Below are 23,830 nucleotides of genomic sequence, written 5' to 3' on the forward strand. Positions count from 1 at the left end.
GTGTTGAGCACCTAGGAAATATGTTGTTAGATATAAAATATTTATTTAATTAAGATTATGAGGGTAACTAACTAATACTTATTCTAAGTGGCTTGAGTAAAGAAACTTTTGGTTTATAGCATTATAATTACAATTTGGTGGGTAATTTTAAGGTTTGGTAATGATACGTTGTTTGATGGGGGGGGGGGTGGCACTGGCTTCTGTTTTTCCTTAGGAGCGAATTTAAAACAGTAGAAGATGAATTACAAACTTGGTTGATATGATAAGATTTTTTTATTTGACCTTTTTCAATAAGGTCACCAGCATTTTAGTTTTATAAAATTTAGAGGTTTAAGTAGATTTTATTTTTATAAAACTAATCTATATAAACAATTAGAAATTAATTTCTGTCTTAGTTTATAAACATCCTTCGCCTTAATAGAAAAATTAACTTAGTTAGTGGTTGAATGAAAATTTATAAAAATTATGTGACAAAGCTATTATTTTTTTCATATAAAAATTGCATGTATATTCTTTTTTATTATATATATGTAACAAAATTAATTAAATACAAGAAATTTAAAAGAGTTTCAGTAAAATGCCAAAATCGTCCCTATGGTTTTATATTTGCCAGTTTCATCCAAATATCCTCAACTTAACATAACAGAAAAAAATAAACTAAGTTAGTGGTTTGGATGAAAATGACAAAAAGTTACAAACGTTGGGGGCAATTTGATACAAAAGTGTCATTTTGGACGAAAATGGCAAACCTGCCCAAACCTCAGGGACGATTTTGGTAATTAACTCTTTAATATATAGATAATATGGAATCGTAACCATGGTTGTAAAACAAGGTGTCCAAGACCGATTACTCCCCGAATAGCTGAGACGACTTTCTTCAACTGCGTCTAGTTACTCGGAATCGATCAAACGCGGTCAATATCGACAAGAATCAAATCTAGTAGGTCAACTTGAGCCAAGTTTGACTTAAAAAAAAATAAAACATAATTTCTATGACTATCATATTAAAGAATGAATAACATTTTCACGTATTTTGTTATAATTATTAGTAAATTTATATTATTTAACATAATTTTAATTTCTGAAAACTAAATTCTTTATAGAAATCAATAGATTTATGGATAATTTAACGAGATTTTCATATAATATATACAAAGTCTTACTTCACTAATATATCTATACATATAATAAAAGAAACCACTTTGAGGACACTTGTCATCATATTAAGTCATGTCTTATGGATAATTATAATTTTAGTTTAATCAATTAATTATAGATAATCCTCCTACTAAATATTTATTTAGTTTAATTATTCCTTTATATTTATCTATTTACTTCAAATTCAAACTTAGTTATCTAATTTGATATTATAGTAAATTACGATTTTGGCCCCTGTGGTTATATCACTTTTACCCTTTTAGCCCCAAAAGAAATTTTTTAACAACTGAGCACTCAACGTCTTTTTTTCTAACCCTTTTGGACCCCAACCTCTTTTTTTCTAACCCTTTTGGTAGGGGCCAAAATGGTTAGAAAAAAAGACGTTGTGGACTCAGATGTTAAAAGATTCGTTTTTTGGCTATAAGGGTAAAATTGATATCACCACAGGGGCTAAAATCGTAATTTACTCTTGATATTAACTATATATTTGAACGTTTTGTTTAGTTTGGTATCAAATAGATTCTACGAAACTTAAAATAAAATTAACTTTATTATTAATTATTTCTACATTTCCAAGTTTTAAATAAATGGTTAAATTTATTGAGACTTCGTTACATTTACAAGTTTTAAATAAAGGGTTAAATTTATTGAGACTTTGTTAACAAATTTTACTACAATATAATAATCTATTTATATCAATATAAATATATATTTATACTATACTATGTGTAACACCTATCATTCATTGTAAGCATTTATTTTATGATTTTTTCGCCTCACTTCCAAGCTTATCTTATCTTATATTAGTTAAATAAATAAATGAATAATGAGCTAATATTAAATTTCATCCTACTTTAAATTTTGAATACCATTCTTCTATTTTTCTAATAAAATATTATTCTAAAATTTAAATTGTTAATTTAAGATATTTTTAAATAAAACAAATTATTTATCACGAAAATCAAACTTTGTATTAATATATGAAATATTTTTATTTTCATTACTAAAAAAAATATTATATCAATTTTATTATATAATTTATAAATCAATTTATCGGAATTGGTACCAACATTTTATCACTCAAATAGATGTTGATTTGCTTCTTGAATAACATATCTTCTTTTCAAGAACCTTCTTCACAATCACCATATCCATCGCGTATCGAGTATTATCCATTAGTATATGGAAAGATATGACTTTTTATTTGATATATAAAATTATATTTACTCAACCCGTACAATATGGTTCTTATAGATATAACTTTTTATTATTTAATATATAAAATTATAATTCTAACCCGTGCAATAAAAGAGGTTTCTAAAGATATATTGTTTTATTATTTAGTATATAAAATTCATTTATTCGATCCGTGTAATACACGGGGTTATAATAACAAAGCTGATGCTTTCTGCACGCGTTGGAGCTAATAGTCAAATACTGATTAATTATTTAGTTTAGAGAAAACGAATGTAATTAACTTTTATACAAATTACACCATTATTAAGTGTAAAAGTATTAACCATGAGAAAAAAAGTTTAGATACTATCAAAATGAATAATATAATCATCTATATAACCTTCTTTTACGAAGGTTTGTTTGACCGTAAAACACAAACTTTTTAAAAATATCTTTCTTACGATGAAATGAAGAGAAAAAGTAAGAGAAGATAAAATGAAGGTTAAATATCATTCTATTAAAATAATCAATTATGAAAAACAAAGACCATTTATTATTATTATTTTAATGTTGCAATGATCCTTGTTGTAGCAAAGTCCAACAAGTTAACATTTTTGTTCTTTGTCTACCAGTTTCTTCACTTGTTTATCTATATATTTTTTTAATAGTATTTAATTATTTTGTACTTTTTTCACTTATATAATAATAATCCCAACTTCATCTTTAAACATACAAGTATACTTCTGTCTGTGTGGTACAAACTCACACAGCCCAAAATGACAAGTATTGAAATAATTTCTAAAGAACACATCAAACCATCATCCCCAACACCTCAACACCTTAAATCATACAATCTTTCCATCTTAGATCAACTCATTCCAGCCCCTTATGCACCCATCATACTCTACTACCCAAATCAAGATCAAGCCAGCGAATTCGACATCCAACAACGCTTGAATTCGCTAAAAGACTCATTATCCGAAACACTAACTCGCTTCTACCCATTAGCCGGAACGATAAAAAGCGATCTTTTAATCGATTGTAACGATGTTGGAGCATATTTCGCAGTGGCTCGTGTCAACACACGGCTCAACAAGTTCTTGAACCATGTTGATCTTGATCTCATAAACCATTTTCTCCCATGTCAGCCTACTTTCAATGGTTGTAGTGAAGGAAGTTGTGTAAGTAATGTTCAAGTTACCATTTTTGAGTGTTGTGGGATTGCTATTAGTTTATGCATTTCACACAAGATTCTTGATGGTGGAGCATTGAGTACGTTTGTGAAATCATGGGCCGGATCGAGTTACGGGTTAAAACAAGTGGTTTATCCGAACATGAGCGCGCCATCTTTGTTCCCTGCTAAAGATTTGTGGCTCAAAGATTCGTCAATGGTCATGTGGGGATCTTTGTTCAAGATGGGTAAGTGTAGAACAACAAGATTTGTTTTTGATTCAACAAAACTAGCCATTCTTAAGGCAAAGGCAAGCAAAAACGGGTTAAAAGACCCGACCCGTGTGGAGGTGGTATCGGGTTTGCTATGGAAGTGTGTCATGGCTGCATTTGAAGAAAATACCGGTTCTTGGAAGCCATCTTTGTTAAGCCATGTGGTAAACCTTCGCAAACGGTTAGTGTCAACTTTATCCGAAAACTCGATTGGTAACTTGATCCTTATCGCAAGTGCTAAATGCGATAGTGATTCGCGGACACCATTGCATAAACTTGTTGAAAAAGTGCGCGGTGGTGTGTCGAAAATCAACGGGGAGTTTGTGAAGAAACTTCAAGGTGATAAAGGGAGAGAAGTGATGGAAGAATCTCTCAAGGGTATAAAAGATTGCGCGAACTATATCGGGTTTACGAGTTGGTGTAAAATGGGATTTTATGAAGCCGATTTCGGATGGGGAAAGCCGGTATGGGTGTGTGGTAGTGTTTTGGAGGGTCACCCGGTGTTTATGAACTTTGTTGTTTTGAATGATACACAAAATGGTGAAGGAATAGAAGCATGGGTTAGCATGGATGAAGCCGCGATCAATGTATTGAAACATGACCCTGAGCTCCTTGAGTTTGCATCCGTCGATCCGAGTCCTCTACAAATGGTATGAACCGTTTAAATGGCCGGTTTGAACCCTTGGGGTTTCTTATATTAGTTTCTTTTGTATGGGTGAATCTGATGTTAACTCAAAAGCAACCATATGTTTATGATCACTAGGGGGGTGTGTGTGTAACGGGTCCGATCGCCAGCGATACTAACTAGTCTATACGATCAATATATTCGAGCTTGGACTCAATGAGCTTTATGTGAGGCTTGAGTCTATGTAAGCTCGACTTGTTTTTAACTTTTTATAAGTAGTTCACAAACGATTCGAATCATTTACACCAATGATGGTAATAAAATATCACTTTATTGTGGATTAGGTTTTGGGTGCAACTTGGTAGGTGTGGATCTACTAGACAACTTATTTTGAACACGCATGTCAAGTACATTGAACGAATTAAAAAATAAATAAAAACAGTGTGGAATGTCAAACACTAGATTTTGGCCCCGTGTTGCGGGGCATTAAGTCGAATATTTCTCTCTTATAACATGTATGTTTGTGTTTCAGTTACTTGTACATAACACTCTACTCATAATACGATCTCAAAAAATTACATTGAGTCAAACAACTAAAATAAAACACTATCATATTTTTGCTTAAAAACAAAAACGATGGAAAACTATAATTTTAAACCGGGGGCAAATTGTAATTTTTAAGACAAATGAGCATGTGCCAGACAGCCGCCCGACACGAATAAAAATTACACAAAGTGAACCAATTAAAACAAAACATTACCACAGTTTTGTCAAAAAAAAAAATCTATCTACTATAATAAAAGAAACCAACTTTTGGACACGTGTCATTCATTGAAGGTATTCTCATATTTATATTTATCTAAATAAATAAATAATAAATTAAAATTAAATCTTATCATACTTTAATAAAATATTATCCTCAAATCTAAATTGTTAATTTAATTTTAATATATTTTTAAAACAAATACCTCTCTTATCTACTTATCTTATATTAAATATATAAATAATAAATTAATATTAAATGTTATCCTAATTATTTAAAAACATAACATTTTTTATTATTTGGTATACAAATTTATGTTTATTCAACTCGAGTAAAACGCGAGGTTTTTAAGGATATAATTTTTTTTATTATTTGGTAGATTTTTCAACCCGACTATACACGAGTTTTTTTAAAGATACGACGTTTTTAGTATTTAATATACAAAATTACATTTATTTAGGATATAATTTTTTTATTATTTGTTAGATTTTTCAACCCGACTATACACGGGTTTTTTAAAGATACGACGTTTTTAGTATTTAATATACAAAAATACATTTATTTAATCCGTGTAATACACATGGTTTTAAAAATATATTTTTTATATCTATTCAAAACGTGTAATATACGGGGTTTTTAAGGATGCAATTTTTTATTATTTGGTAGATTTATTCAACCCGATTATACACGGTTTTTTTAAAGATACGACGTTTTTAGTATTTAGTATACAAAATTACATTTATTTCATCTGTGTAATACACATGGTTTTTAAAGATATAACTTTTTTATTATTTGATATAAAATTACATTTATTTAACCCGTAAAATATATAAGATTCATAAAGATATAAGTTTTTATTATTTAATATATAAAATTACATTTATTCAACCCGTGTAATACACGGGGTTCTAACCTAGTAAATAAATAAAACGATGGCATAACTGTAATTTTAAACTAGGGACAAAATCGTAATGTGATTGGGAAAACAAACAAAAAGATAGTAAAAATGTAAATTTAAATTGAGGGCAAAATCGTAATTTGCCTTTGAGAAAAAAAACTAATGGCAAAACTGCAAATTTAAACAGGGAAAAATCGTAATTTTGAACTGAGGGCAAAAATGTAACTTTTAGCTAGGGCAAAAGCATAATTTTATTTTAAACTGGAGGTAAAAACGTAATTTTAAACCACAGAATCGTAGTTTTAAAACAAGGATAAAATCGAAAATTGGTTGGAGGAAAGAGGAGTGATAGGCCGGAGGAATGGGGAGTAACAGGCCTGACACTACTTGTATAGTATATAAATATAAATTACGGATTTATATTAGTTATATACTCATATCCATACTTTTATTGTATGGTTATCTTTTTGGCCCAATAGTCCATGTGGTCTATAAACTATTAAAAATATCTTTATATCTTCATCATCTATGAATTTATTTATTTTTAAACCAGAATTTTAGTTTTGAATATCGAGTAAATTTTATTAGATAACTGCTCAGCAAGGCGTTAAGGTAGAGTTCAAAGGAACAATTATAGAGTACTTAGACAACAAAAAGGTATCATTTCGAGCTCACCAAATAGCAAGTTTAATTTTTAAACCAAAGATAATAAAACACAAGAACACACTTTTATGTTATATAGTTTTATATTAGAATCATAATTTAAAGTTAATGAACTTAATTTGTAATGGTTATTGTATAAATCATAACTTTTTATTAGAATCATAACAAGTCAATATTTTATTAAGTTTATTATAGTTTTAAAACCATACAAATGTAAATTTTCATAAAAAGAGTCAAAGCCCAACATATGTGCTCCATAAAGTCAAGAAAATACAAATTCAAATAACGTGTTCAACCAAGAAAAGGGATGCGATATAACTTTTTATTAAATAGAGTAGGGTAGAATTTGCCTCTAAGGCCAGGGTTCTGGCTTCGCGCCCCCCGTCACCTCATGAAGTTTAGCGCCCCCTTCTAGTTAAACTACCCCGCCTCCGTTAAAGGAGGCGCTATCTTTGGCTTCCGCCAAGAGAATAGCGCGCACCAGATGAAGAAATTGATATGGATTCTGCTGTGACTTAGTAATTTAAGAACAAAGACAAAAACAAGGATATTGAGCCAAATGCTTGCTCTATTTCTGAATAATAAAACTGCCGAACAAAAAAACCTTAAATAACAAAGCAACAAAAAGAAATAACTAACTGAGTCATGGACATACCCATGATCCACAAAATCAGCAACTAACTGATAAAATGCACCACTACTTCTAGACTTATTCAAAACAAACAGTAAATAAAGTGCTAAAAATAAATAAACCGAGTAAACAATAAACTCCCAGTTGACTCCCACCTGGATGCCACCTCATTTCTTGATATTGCCACTTCAACATCCCCTCTCAATATCAAACATCACTAATCCCATGCTCCTGCTATGCTGCTTCAGCTTGGTATCATTCAGACTCTTTGTCAATGCATCAACCACTTTATTTTCTGATTCCACAGCTTCTAAATCAACATCGCCCTTTAGTACCTTTTCTCGGATGAAATGATACTGGATCTCTATGTGCTTTGTTCTAGCATGGAACACTGGATTCTTGGCCAATTTGATAGCAGAGATGTTGTCACATAACAGCTTCACAGGATACTCCACTTTCTGATTCAAGTTCTTCAACAACTCAACAAGCCACACACACTCTTGAGCCGCCATTGCACCTGCTCGATACTCAGCTTCTGTTGTGGATAGAGACACGGTTGGCTGCCTCTTGCTGCACCAACTCACAATATTTGAACCATACATAAACAAGTAACCTGTTACTGATCTTCTTTCATCTAGATCACTCGAACCATAGTCTGCATCACAGTACCCATTTAGTTTTGGTTCAGGTTCTTTCCTGAAACACAAACCTGCACCAACTGTGTTTTTCACATATTTCAAGACTCCTTTCATGGCAACCATATGGGGTTTCCTTGGATCTTGCATAAACCTACTAAGTAGGCCAACCACAAACGCCAAATCCGGCCTTGTCATTGTCAGGTAAATCAAACTCCCCACCATATTCCTATACTCAGTAGGATCATCCAGCTTTCTTCCTTCTCCAGCATACAACTTAATATTTCTGTCCATTGGTGCCACTGCAGGCTTACAGGCCTGCATATTAAATTTCTGGAGCAGATCACAAGTGTACTTTCTTTGATGCAAAATGATATCATCATCTGTATACTTCACCTCCATACCCAGGAAATGTTGCAGCCTTCCCAAATCTTTCATTTTGAATCTAGTGCACAGGTTCATTTTTAACAGATCAACTTCTTCTTGGATATCACCTGTCAAGATAAGATCATCTACATACACTAGCACACACACCACTTTGTCTCCTATATGTTTCACAAACAGACTATGATCAGCAGTTGTTAATTGGTAGCCACTTTGTTCTAAGAATTCTGCCATTTTTTCAAACCAAGACCTAGGCAACTGTTTCAAGCCATATATAGCCTTTTTCAGTTTACACACATAGTCAGGATATTCCCTATCTTCAAAACCCATGGGCTGTTCCATATGGATGACGTGATCAAGCTCCCCATAGAGGAAGGCATTATTAACATCCATTTGCCACAATTTCCACCCTTTTGTGGTAGCTAAAGCTAATATCATACGTATTGTAGTAATTTTGGCTACAGGACTGAAAGTGTCCTCATAGTCTAGCCCATATTGTTGTGTAAAACCTCTAGCTACATACCTGGCCTTATACCTTTCAATGGAACCATCAGCTTTCTGCTTGATCTTATACACCCATTTCCCAGTCACCAACTTCACATCTTTAGGCTTTGGAACAAGCTCCCATGTTTGATTTTGAATTAAAGCATTCGTTTCTTCTTTCATTGCTTTTATCCACTCTTCCTTCTGGTATGCTTCTGCAAATGAATCAGGTTCCTTTACTTCATCTTCAATAGTGGCCACATTTGCATATCTTGGATTTGGCCTCCTTTCTCTTTGAGATCTTCTCAGGGATGCATTTTGTTCTTCCTGTTGATGTTCAGTTGTCAGCTCATCTGGTTCATTTTCTTCAATGGTAGTTGGGCCTTCTTCTACATGTTGCCACTTGACCAAACTACTTTCCAGATTTTCAGTGAGTTTTTTTGAATCTTCCAACACTGAATTGTCTGGACCCCACCAAGAGGAAGCTTCATCAAACACTACATTTCTCGAAACATGCAATTTCCCTGTTCTTGGATCATAACACCTCCACCCCTTCCTTTCTGAATCATAGCCTACAAATAAGCAACGTATTGCCTTCTTTTCCATCTTGTCTCTAAGATGGTTAGGCACAAAAACATAACATACGCACCCAAAGACTCTAAAATAATGAACAGTAAGTTTAGAGCTGTGTAACTTTTCAAATGGAGACAGATAATTCAGACCTGGAGAAGGAGTTCGGTTGATGATGTAGTTGGCTGTTTGCATTGCTTCGGCCCAGTATCTACCAGATAAGTTCTTTTCATGAACTAGACATCTTGTCACTTCACCAAGGTGCCTATTTTTTCTTTCGGACACCCCATTTTGTTGGGGTGTGTTCGGACATGTAAGCTGTCTTCTAATCCTTCTTTCCTTCAAGTACTTATCAAATTCAGCTGACAAGTATTCTCCACCATTGTCTGAGCGTAGACACTTCACCTTGTGACCTGTTTCACGTTCTGCTTCTGCTTCAAATAACTTGAACTTCTCCAATGCTTCTGATTTTTGCTTCATGAAATATATCCAACAATATTTCGAGTAATCATCTATAAAGGATATCATGTAGATCATACCTTTTATAGATGGATGCTTTGATGGCCCAAACACATCAGAGTGTATTAAAGCAAGAGGCTCTTCTGTTTTGTAACTTGAAGAAGAGAAGGGTTATTGATGAGCTTTGCCATACTGACACCCAGCACATACGATGTCTTTGTTGACTTTCAACTTTGGTAGACCAGAAATGAGATTCTTTTCCATCATTAGGCTGAGCTTGTCATACCCAACGTGCCCGAGCCTAAGGTGCCACAAGTTTGCATTTTGGTTCTTCTTGGTCTTTTCAACATAAGCTTCTTCTGCAGAAAGAACATATACAGCATCTTTCCTGTGTCCTTTCAAAATTGGGATAGACGATGTGTGAAATTCCTTGAACACCTGCACATCAGAGGGGCCAAACAACACATACTTTCCTTCAGATGTCATTTGAGGTACTGACAACAAATTCTTTTTCACTCCTGGAACGTGGTATACACTTGAAAGCTTAAGTTCGGTTCTTCCATCTTCTAAAGGGAAAACAACATTGCCAGTGTGGGCAATTTGGTGCTTTGAGTTGTCTGCAAGCACCACTACTCGGCTCCCTTGATACTTGACTAAGTCTTTCATTTTTTCTTTATCGCCAGTAAGGTGATTAGAGCATCCAGAGTCCACAATCCAATCATCAAGACGATTGAATTGTTTTCCTATCACTTTTGCTGCACATACAATTGTAGTTTCTTCAGCCTCATCATTTGGGAATTTTGAGTCTTCAATACTTGCTGCCATGGCTTGAACATCCCAAGCCTCTTCATCCCTTACTACTGCTGAATTTCCTTGATCTACTTCAGTTGATTGACAATCCCTTGCCATATGACCTCTACGACCACAGCGATGACACTTGTAAGGAAATCACTTCCCAAAATTTCTAGGCTTCCGATCTGAGCTTTCACCCTTATCGGACTCATGTCCCCTCCTGGACTGGGCCTCACTTTTGTGGTTGTTATGGACTTCCCCTTTATAGTTATTATTGGGTCTATTGGCCTTGTAGTGACCACGGCCCTTGTACCGTTCTTTCCCTTTTGTTCTTTCAGCATACAGGGCTTCCGCTTCTGGTTTTGGTGTGGTCGAGATTGACATATCACCCATTTGTTTGGCTAGATTTTCTTGACTCGCCAATAGATTCTCAAATTCCCCCAACGAGGGTTGGGTTGGCCATCCTTGAACAGCAGCCAAGAAACTGTGAAACTATGGTTTTAGGCCGTGAATTATGATCCTCTTTTGTCTTACTTCGCCGATCTTGTTTTCCGGGTCAAGTTCACCAATTTCTCTGCATAGAGTTTTGACTCTATGGAAATACTGTGGGATAGTCAGGTCCTTCTGTGACACGGAGAGCAACTCATTTTCGAGTAGTTGCAATCGCGTGTCGTTTTTCCTCGAGAACAGAATCTTGAGTTCATCCCAGGCTTCTTTCGGTGATTTCACTTCTCGAATGTGGTCCAACACTTCTTCCTCCACTGTCGTTTTCAACGCGAACAACGCTTTCCCGGCCTTGATTCTCCATTTTCGTAAAGCGCCTTGTTCGTTTTCCCTCGGTGGTTCAACATCGGTTCCGTCAACGATATCCCACAGGTCTTGACCTTGCAGATACGAGCTCATGCACGTCGCCCACGTGTTATAATTCTTCTCGTTGAGTTTCTTGAGACCGCCAGTTAACTGTAGTTCTGACATCGTGAAGGTTGGCTCTGATACCAATTGAAGAAATTGATATGGATTCTGCTGTGACTTAGTGATTTAAGAACAAAGACAAAAACAAGGATATTGAGCCAAATGCTTGCTCTATTTCTGAATAATAAAACTGTCGAACAAAAAAACCTTAAATAACAAAGCAACAAAAAGAAATAACTAACTGAGTCATGGACATACCCATGATCCACAAAATCAGCAACTAACTGAGAAAATGCACCATTACTTCTAGACTTATTCAAAACAAACAGTAAATAAAGTGCTAAAAATAAATAAACCGAGTAAACAATAAACTCCCACTCCCACCTGGATGTCACCTCATTTCTTGATATTGCCACTTCAACACCAGTGGATGAAATCTAGGGCCCCACCTAATGTAAACCAATCAGATTTTTTTTATTTATCTTTTAGTATAGTTAAAAATGGGCTTTATAAGGGGCATTATTACATACCGTGTAAGTTAGCGATAAAACCCCCTGCTTATGTGTTGCCTACGTGGCGTAATAAAGCCCTTAAGGTTTTAAACCACACCCTCTAGCCTAATCGTTTTCTTCTTTGTCTAACGTATTAAATATAGCAGGGTTAGAATTTGCTTCTAGCCGTTTTCTTCTTTGCCTAATATAGGTACGAGTATGTCAAACATTTTGCTATATCTAAATTTAGAGAAATATATTTTCCCTTCTCTCCTTCATGCGTTGAACCGGATACTAGATATCAAGAAACTCGACTTTCTTCTATATTGAACTAAAAGATTAAAACTGAATCCAAATCAAACGAGTTAGAGAAAAAATAGTTTGAAAGCAAATGAGAGCAAAATCAAAACAGGTAGAAAGGCAAATATCGCTACAAATGATGTGAAAAGTTGTATTTACATTGAACAACAAATTTAAGAGAATAAATCAACACTATAAACAATTGAACAATAAAAATAGAAGGAAAACAATAAAATAACAAACAAACAAGGTAGTCAAAATCTAGATGTATCACAATCAATGCCGAACGTGGAATATTCAAAAAACATCAAAATATCATAGATTATCATTAATATCTGAAGGGGTATACTCCCAAATTCTAAGCCAACCACGTGAGTTAGCCTCAGGTCGCGCGTGAGACTAGACACAAAGTAAGCCAAAGTGATGACTTTCCTGACCTTGCGCCGACTACAAGGGTGTGTCCCAAGTCGCGCGCGAGGCCAGGTCCAAGATAAAATCAATTCTGACAATTAGGTCCTTTGACAAAAGACCTGGCTTCCTTAAATCAATTCTAGTCGTGGCATGTTGGTTGGTTGGTGGCGGAGGTGGAGGTGTGTGGGAGGAAGAACCAAACCCTGATGAGGAATTTGTTTTTTTGTCTTTTGCGATAGCTTCAAGCAAATTTGTTAGTGATTTCCATTTGTTGTTTCATAGCCGCTTGAAGGGACTCAAATTGGGAGGTTGACTGAGCAGTGGTATTGGCGTTGGCTGTCACAAATTGATCGAACTTGTCAATCAAGGTTTGAATGGATTCACCGATAGCGGCTGGGTCTTTGCGTGGAGGCATCATGTCGATCAATGAAAGCACTAAATTGATAACGCCACGTCCGAGATTGGCGGTCTCCAAATAAGTAATTTATCAGGATGTAAATCATTGCAAGACAAGAAGTTTGGATTGAATTCTTTCTACTCAACTTTGCAAAAGACACAGAAACTTAATCTCAACCTAATGTGAAGGGAAACATGTATAACGAATTTGCATGATTACACGAAAAAAAAACAAGATTTGTGCAAAATATATATGAAAATAAGCAACATGGTAACTACAAGTTTCAAGTCCATGGTGAATTTGCATGATTACACGACAAAGAAAAATATGTGCAAAAAATATATGAAAAAAGTCAAACTTGGTATGCATTCTGGTATGTCTGAGCAACAATCTTCAATATATGTTGTTGATCATTTGTATCTTTCGTCGAATCACTAGCTTGCTTTGAATATCCATTACACCTTCAAACACAAATGAAACAAAAAATCCAAAATTTAAAATATTTAAGAGGTCATTTTATGAAAAAGTGTAAATACTTAAGCAAGAAACTGACCTCATGTGTGTTTGTTGAGTTTTGCTACTCGTTGTTAAGCCTACGACTGGTAGTGGGTAACAATCATCCATAACCAATTGCTTTTGAGTAGTTTAATAACAATAATAATAATTACGATTCTAATGTCCGTCTCATATATCTCAAAGCAGACCTTAATGTAGCCCTGGCTTTAGTGTCTGGAGTGCACCCAGATTTTACCATTTCCTCATAAACACACGGAACCTGAAAATTTGCATCGTTTCGTATTTTCAAAAAATCCCCAAATTTCAATAAAATCCAGGCTGTACACAGTTTGCGTATCTATGGAGGTTGGCAAAATGAGTAAAACGGAAGATTCCATACCTCACTAAATTTTTCCACACGAATTAAAGCTTTCATAAGAGTAGTGTATGTAACTACATCTGGTTTCAAGCCCTGTATATGAATATAGTAACAATATAATTAGCAAGGGTTTAAACATCGGAAGCAAGAAAGTAAAGAATACTTGCGTTTTCCTTCATATACTGTAAAACTGCAAAGGCTTCAACGTCTCTTCTATCCTCACCAAACGCATTAACTAACGCATTGAGAGCTAATTGACTTGGTTTCAGACCATCACTGCTCATCATCTTAAACGTATTAGCCGCTTGATTCGATAGACCCTGTTCGAGAAAAATAAAAAAAAAGAAAGATTAAGTCAATCAACTTAAAAAGTTGACCAAAAAGTCAAACTGGACAAATGACGATTGACGAAGGAGTGAACATACCCTTTGTGCATAGGCATTAATCAAGGCGTTATACATGGTCGATGACGGCTTCAAACCAGCAGACTTCATCACTTCCAAACACTCGATTGCGTCATTATACCTTCCCGACTTCCCATAAACATCGATTAATGTAGTATACGTAACAACATTAGGCAACAAACCTTCACTTTGCATCTTGCCCAATACGTTTTTTACTTCATCCCACTTTTCCTGCACCCCGAATGAATTGAGCATTATATTGTAAGTAGTTGTACAAGGTACGCACCCTCTTTCGTGCATTTCATCAAACAGCGTCTGTGCTTTTTTATGATCCCCTGACTTACAATAACAATCTATAAGCGTGTTCCAAGTAACAGTATCCGGCTCAATTCCATCGTTTATCATCCTCTCAAACGTCGCCGTTACATGATCGAGAATATTATACTTCCCGAACGTATCAATCATAACGTTATAAAACTGTCTATCCGGTTTCACCCCACATTTTTGCATCTCTTTCAACACTTTAAAAGCCTTTTGCCACTCGCCTCGGTCCCTGTAACAAGCCAAAATCCGACTAAAAACAAACGAATTCGGCTTCACGTCTTTCGCTTCCATCTCTTTCAACACAATCCTCGCACTCTCCCACCTCCCAGCATTCCCATACGCGTCAATCAAAAGACTATACGTATGCTCATCCGGCAAAACACCATTCTTCTCCATCTCCGTCACTATCGCCTCCGCATCCTTCAAACTCCCGTTTTTCACATACCCTCGTAACACCGCGTTATACGCTCTAGTCCTCGGCACAACCCCGTCTTCTTTAATCTCTTCAAAAACCGCTTCCGCTTCTTCAACCCGCCCCACCACCCCCAACCGCAGAATCAACGACACAACCGTCGACGTCTTCGGATTCATCCCTTTCCCCTGAATCACCCCCAAAAAGTGCATAGCTCTATCCACATCACCCGCTTTCGCAAACCCTAACACGATATCATTCAACAACTGACCATCTAACTCGATAGAATCCGACACCATTTCGTCATACAACTTCTCTAACAAACCCGAATCGATCTTATTGCTACGAACTAATGTCTGAATAATCAAACTATAATTAACAAAATCAGACTGGTAACCTTCTCGTCTCATCTTGTTCATCAAGTTAATAGCTTTCTCCAACTCATTGTTACGCGCACACGCGCCGATAAGCGCGTTGTACGTTAACGGAGTTAGGGTTTGTGTTTGAGACAATAAGAAAGCTTCGTAGAGCTTCTCAGCGCGTCCGAGCGCGTGGATTAAAATGGAGTAGAGTAATTCGTAATGGAAACAGAGGTTGTGCTTCTGGAGCCACGTGACAAGCGCGTAGGCGAGTTGGAAAGAAGATGATGGAGAAGATGTTAGGGATTTGAGAAGTGAGTGCCATAAGGGAGCTGGGACGGCTCGGTATGAGTCAGCGAGGCGTAACTCGGAGTGACTCAGTGAGTTGGAATCGGAGTGGGAGGTGTAGGTGGAGAGAAAGGTGAGGAGAGGGGAGAAGTCGTAGCGGTGGTGGGGGAAGAGGGAAACGACGTCGGATTGGGTAATTGTGTCGGTTTCGGATAAGGAGGAGGAGGAGGATGAACGGGGTGGTGAGTGGGTTAAGGAGACGGTGGAGGAGGAGAAAGGTGGTGGTGGTGGTGGTGGGTGGTGACGGTGGCGGTGGCGGTGATGATGGTTGGTGGTGGATAAGGGTGGTGGGAGGAGGAGAGTGTTCATTGTGTAAGACCGTTAGTTGGGTGGTTCGAAAATGAACAGATTAGATATTCTATCTTTTGGAGTGTTTATAATTTTAGTCTCTCAACTATAGTGAATTTGCACTTTTTCATGATTCAAGTTTTTGGATAAGTTTTTGCTCATAATCTCTGTGTTATTGCGCTTTTTCGGTTAGAAATTAAGCATCATTACGGGGCTGTTTGGTAGCCTCTTAATAACCATTCAGATGCTACCTCTTAATGGTTTAAAACATCTGAATGAATAAGAGTTAACCTCAAGTCTGAATGGTTAAGAGGTAACCTCTGAATGGTAAATCATCACATGTCACATTCTTCTACCTTCTCATTGGTAAAATTCTTAATGGTTCCATTAAGAGGTAGACTCTTAATGACCATTCAGAGGCTACCAAACAGCCCCTTACATATGCAACTACATAGCGTAGTCTTCATTTCAAGGTTGTTGTTTGCTAAATTACCCGCGTTGCGGCGGGGGCGTAAAATCATGCAAAGTAGCACCAATGTCACACAACTATCAGGGACCAACGCCGAAAAACTCGTAAAAACAAAATAAATAGAAAAGGAGAAAAATAAAACGGAATGAAAAGCAGATGTAAAATTGTTGAACCACGCACACTCATTGGCTATCTGAACTTGCGAAACGTAAAACAAAAAACTTGTGAAAGATTAAAACTATGAGGGCCAAAGTTGAAAGTAAAAAAATGTTGAGATTAAATTGCAAAAAGTGAAAAGCTTTGTGTTAAAAGTAAAAAAACCAAAGGGGTTAAATTACATCGTGTAGTATTGCTAGGCACAGCCTGTCGTGCGCCTATTGGCTATCTGCTCTAGTACTCGTACCAGTAGTACCTTCCAAACTTATTCTTCTTGCGCTTCTTTGGTCTCGCGCCATTTCGTTTGCAGATTGGGCTACGTGTTGAGTTTTGTTTATTTTGGGTATGGCTCTGCACGTGACCTAAGATTGTCTCGTATAGCCGGCTCAGGATTAGGGACCATACCTGATGGCAATCAGCTTGATTAGGATCGACAATACCCGACAGTTTGATGACAAAATAAAACAACGGTTCCCTGCGAGATACAGACACACCACCCGCGAGTCTCGTTGAGCAGATTATACTAACCCGAACCCTCGATACAGTCACACCACGAGAAGCTGAATTAGTCGTCCAAGTTCACCTCCTAAAACCTGCCAAAATTTAGGATAGCAATGGACACAAAATACCCTCTGACTGCAGAGAATAAGTTTTCAAAAATTCAAGTCTGTTTCTTTTCATTGATAACTGCAGTACATAAACAAAAGAGAGAAAAGAAACTACCACCCACGTTTCCTACACTTTTGGAATTAAACAACTGCCTTGACTTAATCAAAATAAAATAAAATAAGTGGAAAAGAAAAGAAATAACTTGTACTGTGAAATAAAAACGTGGGGAACTAAAACACTATGCAGTCATGTCTTGGTGGAATCCAGTTGGACCAGGCTGACCCACTTCTGCTCATTCTGAACCAGGCCCAGGGGCATTGGGCTTGGATCTGGGTTACTTGTCTGGTACTCTTGGACTTGCCTATCATCCTCTCATCCGTCGAAAAAGTTTGTCCTCAAACTTGGAAGAGGTTCTTCAGGATCAAAGTAAGGTTGTAAGTCTGCTACATTAAATGTGGTCGCAACATTACCCGGAAGATCAATCTTGTAAGCATTATCATTCACTTTAGCTAGGATCTTGAACGGACCATCAGATCGAGGACTCAATTTAGAGCGACGCTTGGAAGGAAAACGTTCCTTACGCAAATGAAGCCACACTAAATCACCTGGCTGAAAAAGGATGTGTTTGCGCCCTTTATCCCGACGATATTTAAGGAGCTCGTTGTTCTTTGTGATTCTGTCATGAACTTGCTGATGAATGGTCTTAATTTCAGCTGCTAAATCATTGGCTTCCTTGCTAAACTTTGAAGTTGTATCGAGGACAGCAAGGTCAAGCGGAGTTGAGGGGTTCAAACCATATACAACCATGAAGGGGCTGAGTCCAGTTGTTTTGTTGGGTGCCCTATTGTAAGCAAATTCAGCCTAGGGTAATAAGTCTTCCCACTGTTTCAAGTTGGTCGTAATGAGTGCTCGAAGTACTAAACTTGAGTTTAGTACCCAATTTCCGTCATAGTGTCAACCAGAAATGACTCAGAAACTTAACGTCTCTATCGCTGACTATTGTCTTGGGCACCCCGTGGAGACGGACTATTTCCTTGAAATAAAGAGTAGCCACCTGGACAGCATCGTACGTAGTATGGCATGCAATAAAATGGGCCATCTTTGAGAATCTGTCAACTACCACCATAATAGAATCCTTTTGATGTTGAGTACGTGGTAAACCGATGATAAAATCAAGGCTGACATCTTCCCAAGGAGCAACCGGTACAGGTAATGGCATGTATAATCCGTGTGGAAAAGAATGGCTTTTTGCTCGATGACATGGTAGGCAACGTCGAACAAAGTGTTCAACATCACGAGCGAGCTTGGGCCAAAAGAAATGAGCGCGTAACAGGTGAAAAGTTTTATCAATACCCAGATGGCCGGCTAATCCTCCCTCGTGAGTCTCCTGGATTAACACGAATCTGATGCTGTGGCGAGGGATACAAAGCTGTTGTTGTCTAAACAGAAAACCATCAAAGATATGAAAGTCACCCGTAGCATGATTTAGACAGTTAGAAAAGAGTTCTCCAAAGTCAGGATCCGACGAGTATTCCTGTTTAAGAAGTTCAAGCCCAATGTGTCACGCCCTGATTTCCACGTGTATCACCGGTGGGCCCGGTGGGGGATTTCCGTGACGTAGTTGGCAACAATATAGTCAAACCACATAATATATATAAATGCACAGCGGAAGCATAAAGATAAATATATTTCAAGCATTGAATGTAATATCAAAGTATCACAATCGTCGAAATATAATCCACAGAGGATCAAAATAAAATATAAGTATTGTTCAACAGACGTAGGCATCTTAAGCTTGCGAGACTCTTTATTGATGCTAAGGAGAAATATCCAGCCAATTACGCTTAGAACCTGCATTTAATCTTTTTGGGGAAAATACTTCAGTTTACACTGGTAAATACATTCAACCGACACTTTTGTAAAATGTTTAATAAAATTGATTTGAATGCACAAGGCACAAACTCTTTATAACTTGGGATAATTTATAATTAAATCTTGTAAAAGAATTACATGTTTGCTATACGTTCGGTCGCCCGGGTCGTGCCGGGTTAAAGGTTAATAAACACGCCACAAAGCATAAAGCCGTGGTGGGAAAACCAACGGTTATACCTTTAATAATATAGACACATTACGGGTGTACGCCTACACCCGTTTGTCGTGGTCGTGGCCATTTCGTAAAATGATGCCAAGGATATCCGGGACATGGTCATTAAGCTCCCAAAGGCGTAAAGCCAACAAAACCAATTTTTAAACGGGTCACATTGATAATACCCGCCTACTAATGAGTTGGGGTCAATTGCCCGACCAAGTGGTATTTTAAATACCGTAACCCAAGCCCGTATAACGGAAAATAAGTTAAAAGTATTTACCTGAGCAAGTATTATCCTTAATAAACAAATGCAAGTTTCTTTTACTGGTATCCTACTCTGGAACGAAGGTTTAAACAACCTATTAGAATCCTAACGGGTCTTTAATTTAGCCTTAGCTTAGACCGGTCAGTTTCAAGGGATAATTACGGTTTAATCGCGTGAAAGGCGAAAACCGGGAATGGAATGGAATGTGATTCGGACCCAACAAGTTTGAAGACTTGTTTTATATGGGTAATATAACCACACTCTGGATTTTGAGGTCAAAACAATAAGGTTTGACCCGTTTCGGCTAGTTTATGTAAACTAGTTACATAAGCCGAACCGTGCGCGCAAAAGGCGTAACGGGTAACCGTAAGAGTCCTACACAAGTTTCCTAAGTCAAAATGCTTTAAAGAGGTTGTGGTATCAGTAGGATACCTTCCATAATGCCCGTAATGAGTTTTAATCCAATGCGTGCCCCGTAGGGATATTTCGGTCATTTTAAAGGTTATAAAAGAGGTTTGTGAGTTCTACAGGAAATATGAGTTTTCCGAACAGTTTATAAAGTCCAAAATACTCTATTTATTATTTAAAATCAGTAGCAACTGGAATCGGGTCAAAAGACCTTGTAGAACTCAAGTTATGCTCGAAAAGGGTATATTCGGTATTTACCGAACCGATGCCATAACCGTAGGTTATGAGCAGGATAAAAATGTTTAAAAACCTTTAAAAATCTCAAAATATTATTTTACATCAGTGTGTAAAAGGTTTGGTGCCGAAATTTGGGTTTAGATAGGCTTTATGCTAAATGCGCCGTTTAATTACTAAAGTTTCCGTAATTGCGCTATTTAGCATAACTCCTATTCTGGACCTCGGACTGACGTGAAATTTTAGGGACATGCTTGGAAATTAGTAACTAAGGTTATTGTCCTTTCACGTGTCCAAAATTCTCGTTTTAAAGTAAAAAGGGCGTTACGGTCAACTTTTAAGCATTTTAACGGAAATGTGCTAAAGACTCGGACAACAACGAACCGATCACAGAGGGTTATACCATCATGTAACCTGGTCCTAAGAGAGTCCTAAGGCATATCTAGATCATACCATAACGGGTCAGAACTGAAGTCAAAGCAAAAGTCAAAGTTTTGCGACTATCGGTTCCGAACCGGGTCAAAATAGTAAATGGTCGGATCAAACAAGCTTAGACTAGTTAATATACTTATTATCATGTTATATGAGTGTTAAAACAGGTTACACGCTATCTACATTACCGATTATGCATAAAATCGCAAAATAGCATTCTGTTGACTTTTTCTAAGCAAGTTTGACTCGACATTCGGACTAGTTAGAGTGGGAATCAGAGGGTGCCCTTTTAGGGGTTTAAAGCCCACATAATTACCAACAAATAACTACCTTTGATTCGGCTAATCACTGGACCATTTATGATTAACCGTTAAGTAAACCGTTAATTACGACGGTTTGACTTTTAAGCTATAACTAACCAAAAACTCAACTAAGAAAGGTTAAGGAAGCTTACCAAAGTCCTATGCACGACTAGGGATGGCTTGGTTCTGCTTTGGAGCTCCAGAAATGATCAGAAGTGCAAGAGAAAGGTGTGAAGAACTTGTTGTACATGAAGGCCTTTATATAGTGTTCATAAGGCTCTAGATTGTTGACAAACAAGTCTACCCATGCTCATTGATCATCAACAAGTGTCTCTAAGGGCCCTAAAGCAGGTAGGGGGCGCCCATGCTGCTACATTAATGGAACTAAGTCGGTTTGGAGTGAAAAGGCAAGCATGGAGCAAAAAGAAACGACCAGAGAGCCCCTCGCGTGATGCGAAGGACCCCCCCCCCCCCGGGCCTCGCGTCGCGCGACCCCCCTCTGCAGCAGATCTTCAATTTTTGATTTTTTGCGATTTAATCCTTGGCTCTTCAAACTCTGATTGGCCAACGTTTTCTTGCATAATGAGCCCTCAAAATTGACGTTTAGGGGCTTCAAGACTTATACCCATTTCGTTAAGTCCCCGGTTAACTTATTGTTACCCGAAAAGTCCTTAACTTTCAACGTTGACGTTTTAGTCCCTCGCATACGAATTTGATCACAACTTGCTCATACGATAACGAAACTTTATGAAATTTTTGTCGAGTATTCTAGTGAGCATAATTAACCGTTACAAAGCTTCGGGTTTGTCAAAAGGTCACTCAGAGGTATAACTTAAACATGTTGACACATTTGACCCCTGTAGTATGTAATTCCTCACTTTCTTCCACATTTTGTTCCGTACGATCCATGATTCATTCGTTTGAAGGTACGAGCATCATTTAGGGTTAATGTACGATATAATTATCCCTTGTTGACATTTTTAACCCTCGAATTTGCATACTTTCAATGTTTGTCAACTTTAGTCCTTTATTTAGTATTTAACACAACGTGTAAACCTAAGACACGTGTCAATACATTATTGGACGCAAAATTTCAAGGTGTTACATCCTCACCCCCTTAAAAGAAATCTCGACCTCGAGATTTATTGGAATAGATGAGGGTACTTCTCCTTCATCGTGGACTCTACCTCCCACGTGTACTCGGGACCTCTACGGGCATCCCTTTTCACTTTCACAATCGGTATGTACTTCCTGCGAAGTTTCTTAACCTGTCGATCCTCGACCGACACAGGTTTCTCATCAAATTTTAAGCTCTCGTCGATGTGTACATCTGTATGCGGTATAACCAGTGATTCGTCAGCGAAACACTTTTTTAGATTACAGATGTGGAACACATTGTGGATACCACTGAGCTCCTCCGGTAAGTTTAATTTGTAGGCAACCGATCTGACACGTTCGACTACCTCGAAAGGTCCAATATATCTCGGGCTTAGTTTGCCTTTCTTACCGAATCGCATCACCCCTTTCCAGGGTGATACCTTAAGCAAAACCTTGTCGCCTACTTCGAAATTGAAAGGCTTACGCTTCAAATCTGCGTAGCTTTTCTGCCTATCTCGGGCAGCTTTCAATCGATTGCGAATTTGGACAATCTTGTCCGTTGTTTCAAAGATAATATCAGGTCCTGTCATTTGGACATCTCCAACTTCTGCCCAACAAACGGGCGTTCTACATTTTCTACCATATAAAGCTTCAAAAGGTGCAGCCTTAATGCTTGTATGGTTGCTGTTGTTATAGGAGAATTCGACCAATGATAGGTGGTTATCCCAACTGCCACCTAAGTCGATTGCACATGCACGAAGCATGTCTTCTAACGTTTGGATTATACGCTCACTCTGTCCATCTGTCTGAGGGTGGTAAGCCGTACTAAAATTCAAACGTGAACCCAAAGATTGTTGGAAGCTTCTCCAAAAGTGTGATGTGTATCTGGTATCTCTATCAGAGATGATAGATACAGGCACTCCATGAAGGGCTACAATCTTGTCTACAAACAACTGGGCTAATATATCGGAGCTATGAGTCTCTTTTATGGGTAGGAAATGTGCTGACTTGGTCAGTCTATCAACTATTACCCATATTGTATCGTTTCCCTTCTTTGTCTTTGGTAACTTGGTGATGAAATCCATCGTCACCATCTCCCATTTCCACTCGGGAAGTTTAGGCTGTAGTAGCAAGCCTGCCGGCTTTTGATGTTCTGCCTTTACTTGTGCACAAGTCAAGCACTTTGCTACATAGGTGGCTATAGACTTCTTCAAGCCTATCCACCAGAAATTTGCCTTTAAGTCCTGGTACATTTTATCAGCACCAGGATGAACGGAATATCGGGAACTATGGGCTTCCTGAAGGATAACGTCACGAAGACCTCCATAGACAGGAACCCATATCCTTCCATTCAATCTCAGAATCCCGTCTTTGCCATAAGATACTGTTCTTCAGTTACCCCTAGCTTTTCGTTTGGATAGTTAGCTTCCAACACAGCTTCTTTCTGTGCAGCTAACAATCGTTCATTTAGACTGTTCTTTATTTCAATGCTCTTGGCATTGATCCTTATTGGCTTCACTCTTTCTTTCATGCTCAAGGCATCTGCGACTACATTGGCCTTGCCTGGA

At 37.3% G+C, this 23,830-nt stretch overlaps 3 protein-coding genes across 4 annotated transcripts; 1 reads left to right on the forward strand and 2 right to left on the reverse strand.

Moving 5' to 3' along the window:
- The first annotated feature begins 3,059 nt into the window (after positions 1–3,059).
- On the forward strand, positions 3,060–4,745 carry LOC110941043 (stemmadenine O-acetyltransferase). The gene has a single exon (XM_022182643.2). The coding sequence runs from the start codon at positions 3,111–3,113 to the stop codon at positions 4,431–4,433; it is 1,323 nt and encodes a 440-aa protein (XP_022038335.1). The 5' UTR covers positions 3,060–3,110; the 3' UTR covers positions 4,434–4,745.
- Positions 4,746–10,836: 6,091 nt separating this feature from the next.
- On the reverse strand, positions 10,837–11,655 carry LOC110943461. The gene is made up of 2 exons (XM_022185210.1): positions 11,215–11,655; positions 10,837–11,172 (listed from the first exon to the last, which is right to left on the reverse strand). The coding sequence occupies exons 1-2, from the start codon at positions 11,653–11,655 to the stop codon at positions 10,837–10,839; spliced, it is 777 nt and encodes a 258-aa protein (XP_022040902.1).
- Positions 11,656–13,406: 1,751 nt separating this feature from the next.
- Positions 13,407–16,268, reverse strand: LOC110941044 (pentatricopeptide repeat-containing protein At5g42310, chloroplastic). Of its 2 annotated transcripts, XM_022182645.2 has the most exons (6): positions 14,491–16,268; positions 14,233–14,385; positions 14,087–14,158; positions 13,896–13,966; positions 13,745–13,790; positions 13,407–13,652 (listed from the first exon to the last, which is right to left on the reverse strand). In XM_022182645.2, exons 1-5 carry the CDS (start codon positions 16,219–16,221, stop codon positions 13,769–13,771), a joined length of 2,049 nt encoding a protein of 682 aa, XP_022038337.1. In that variant the 5' UTR covers positions 16,222–16,268; the 3' UTR covers positions 13,407–13,652; positions 13,745–13,768. The 2 variants fall into 2 exon arrangements, 1 of the variants encoding a protein (XP_022038337.1); XR_004892653.1 differs by having other exon boundaries at positions 13,745–13,966; positions 14,491–16,267.
- Between the last annotated feature and the right edge of the window lie 7,562 nt (positions 16,269–23,830).

This window comes from Helianthus annuus, chromosome 5 (genome assembly GCF_002127325.2).
Source record: "Helianthus annuus cultivar XRQ/B chromosome 5, HanXRQr2.0-SUNRISE, whole genome shotgun sequence".
NCBI classification, from domain to species: Eukaryota; Viridiplantae; Streptophyta; class Magnoliopsida; order Asterales; family Asteraceae; genus Helianthus; species Helianthus annuus.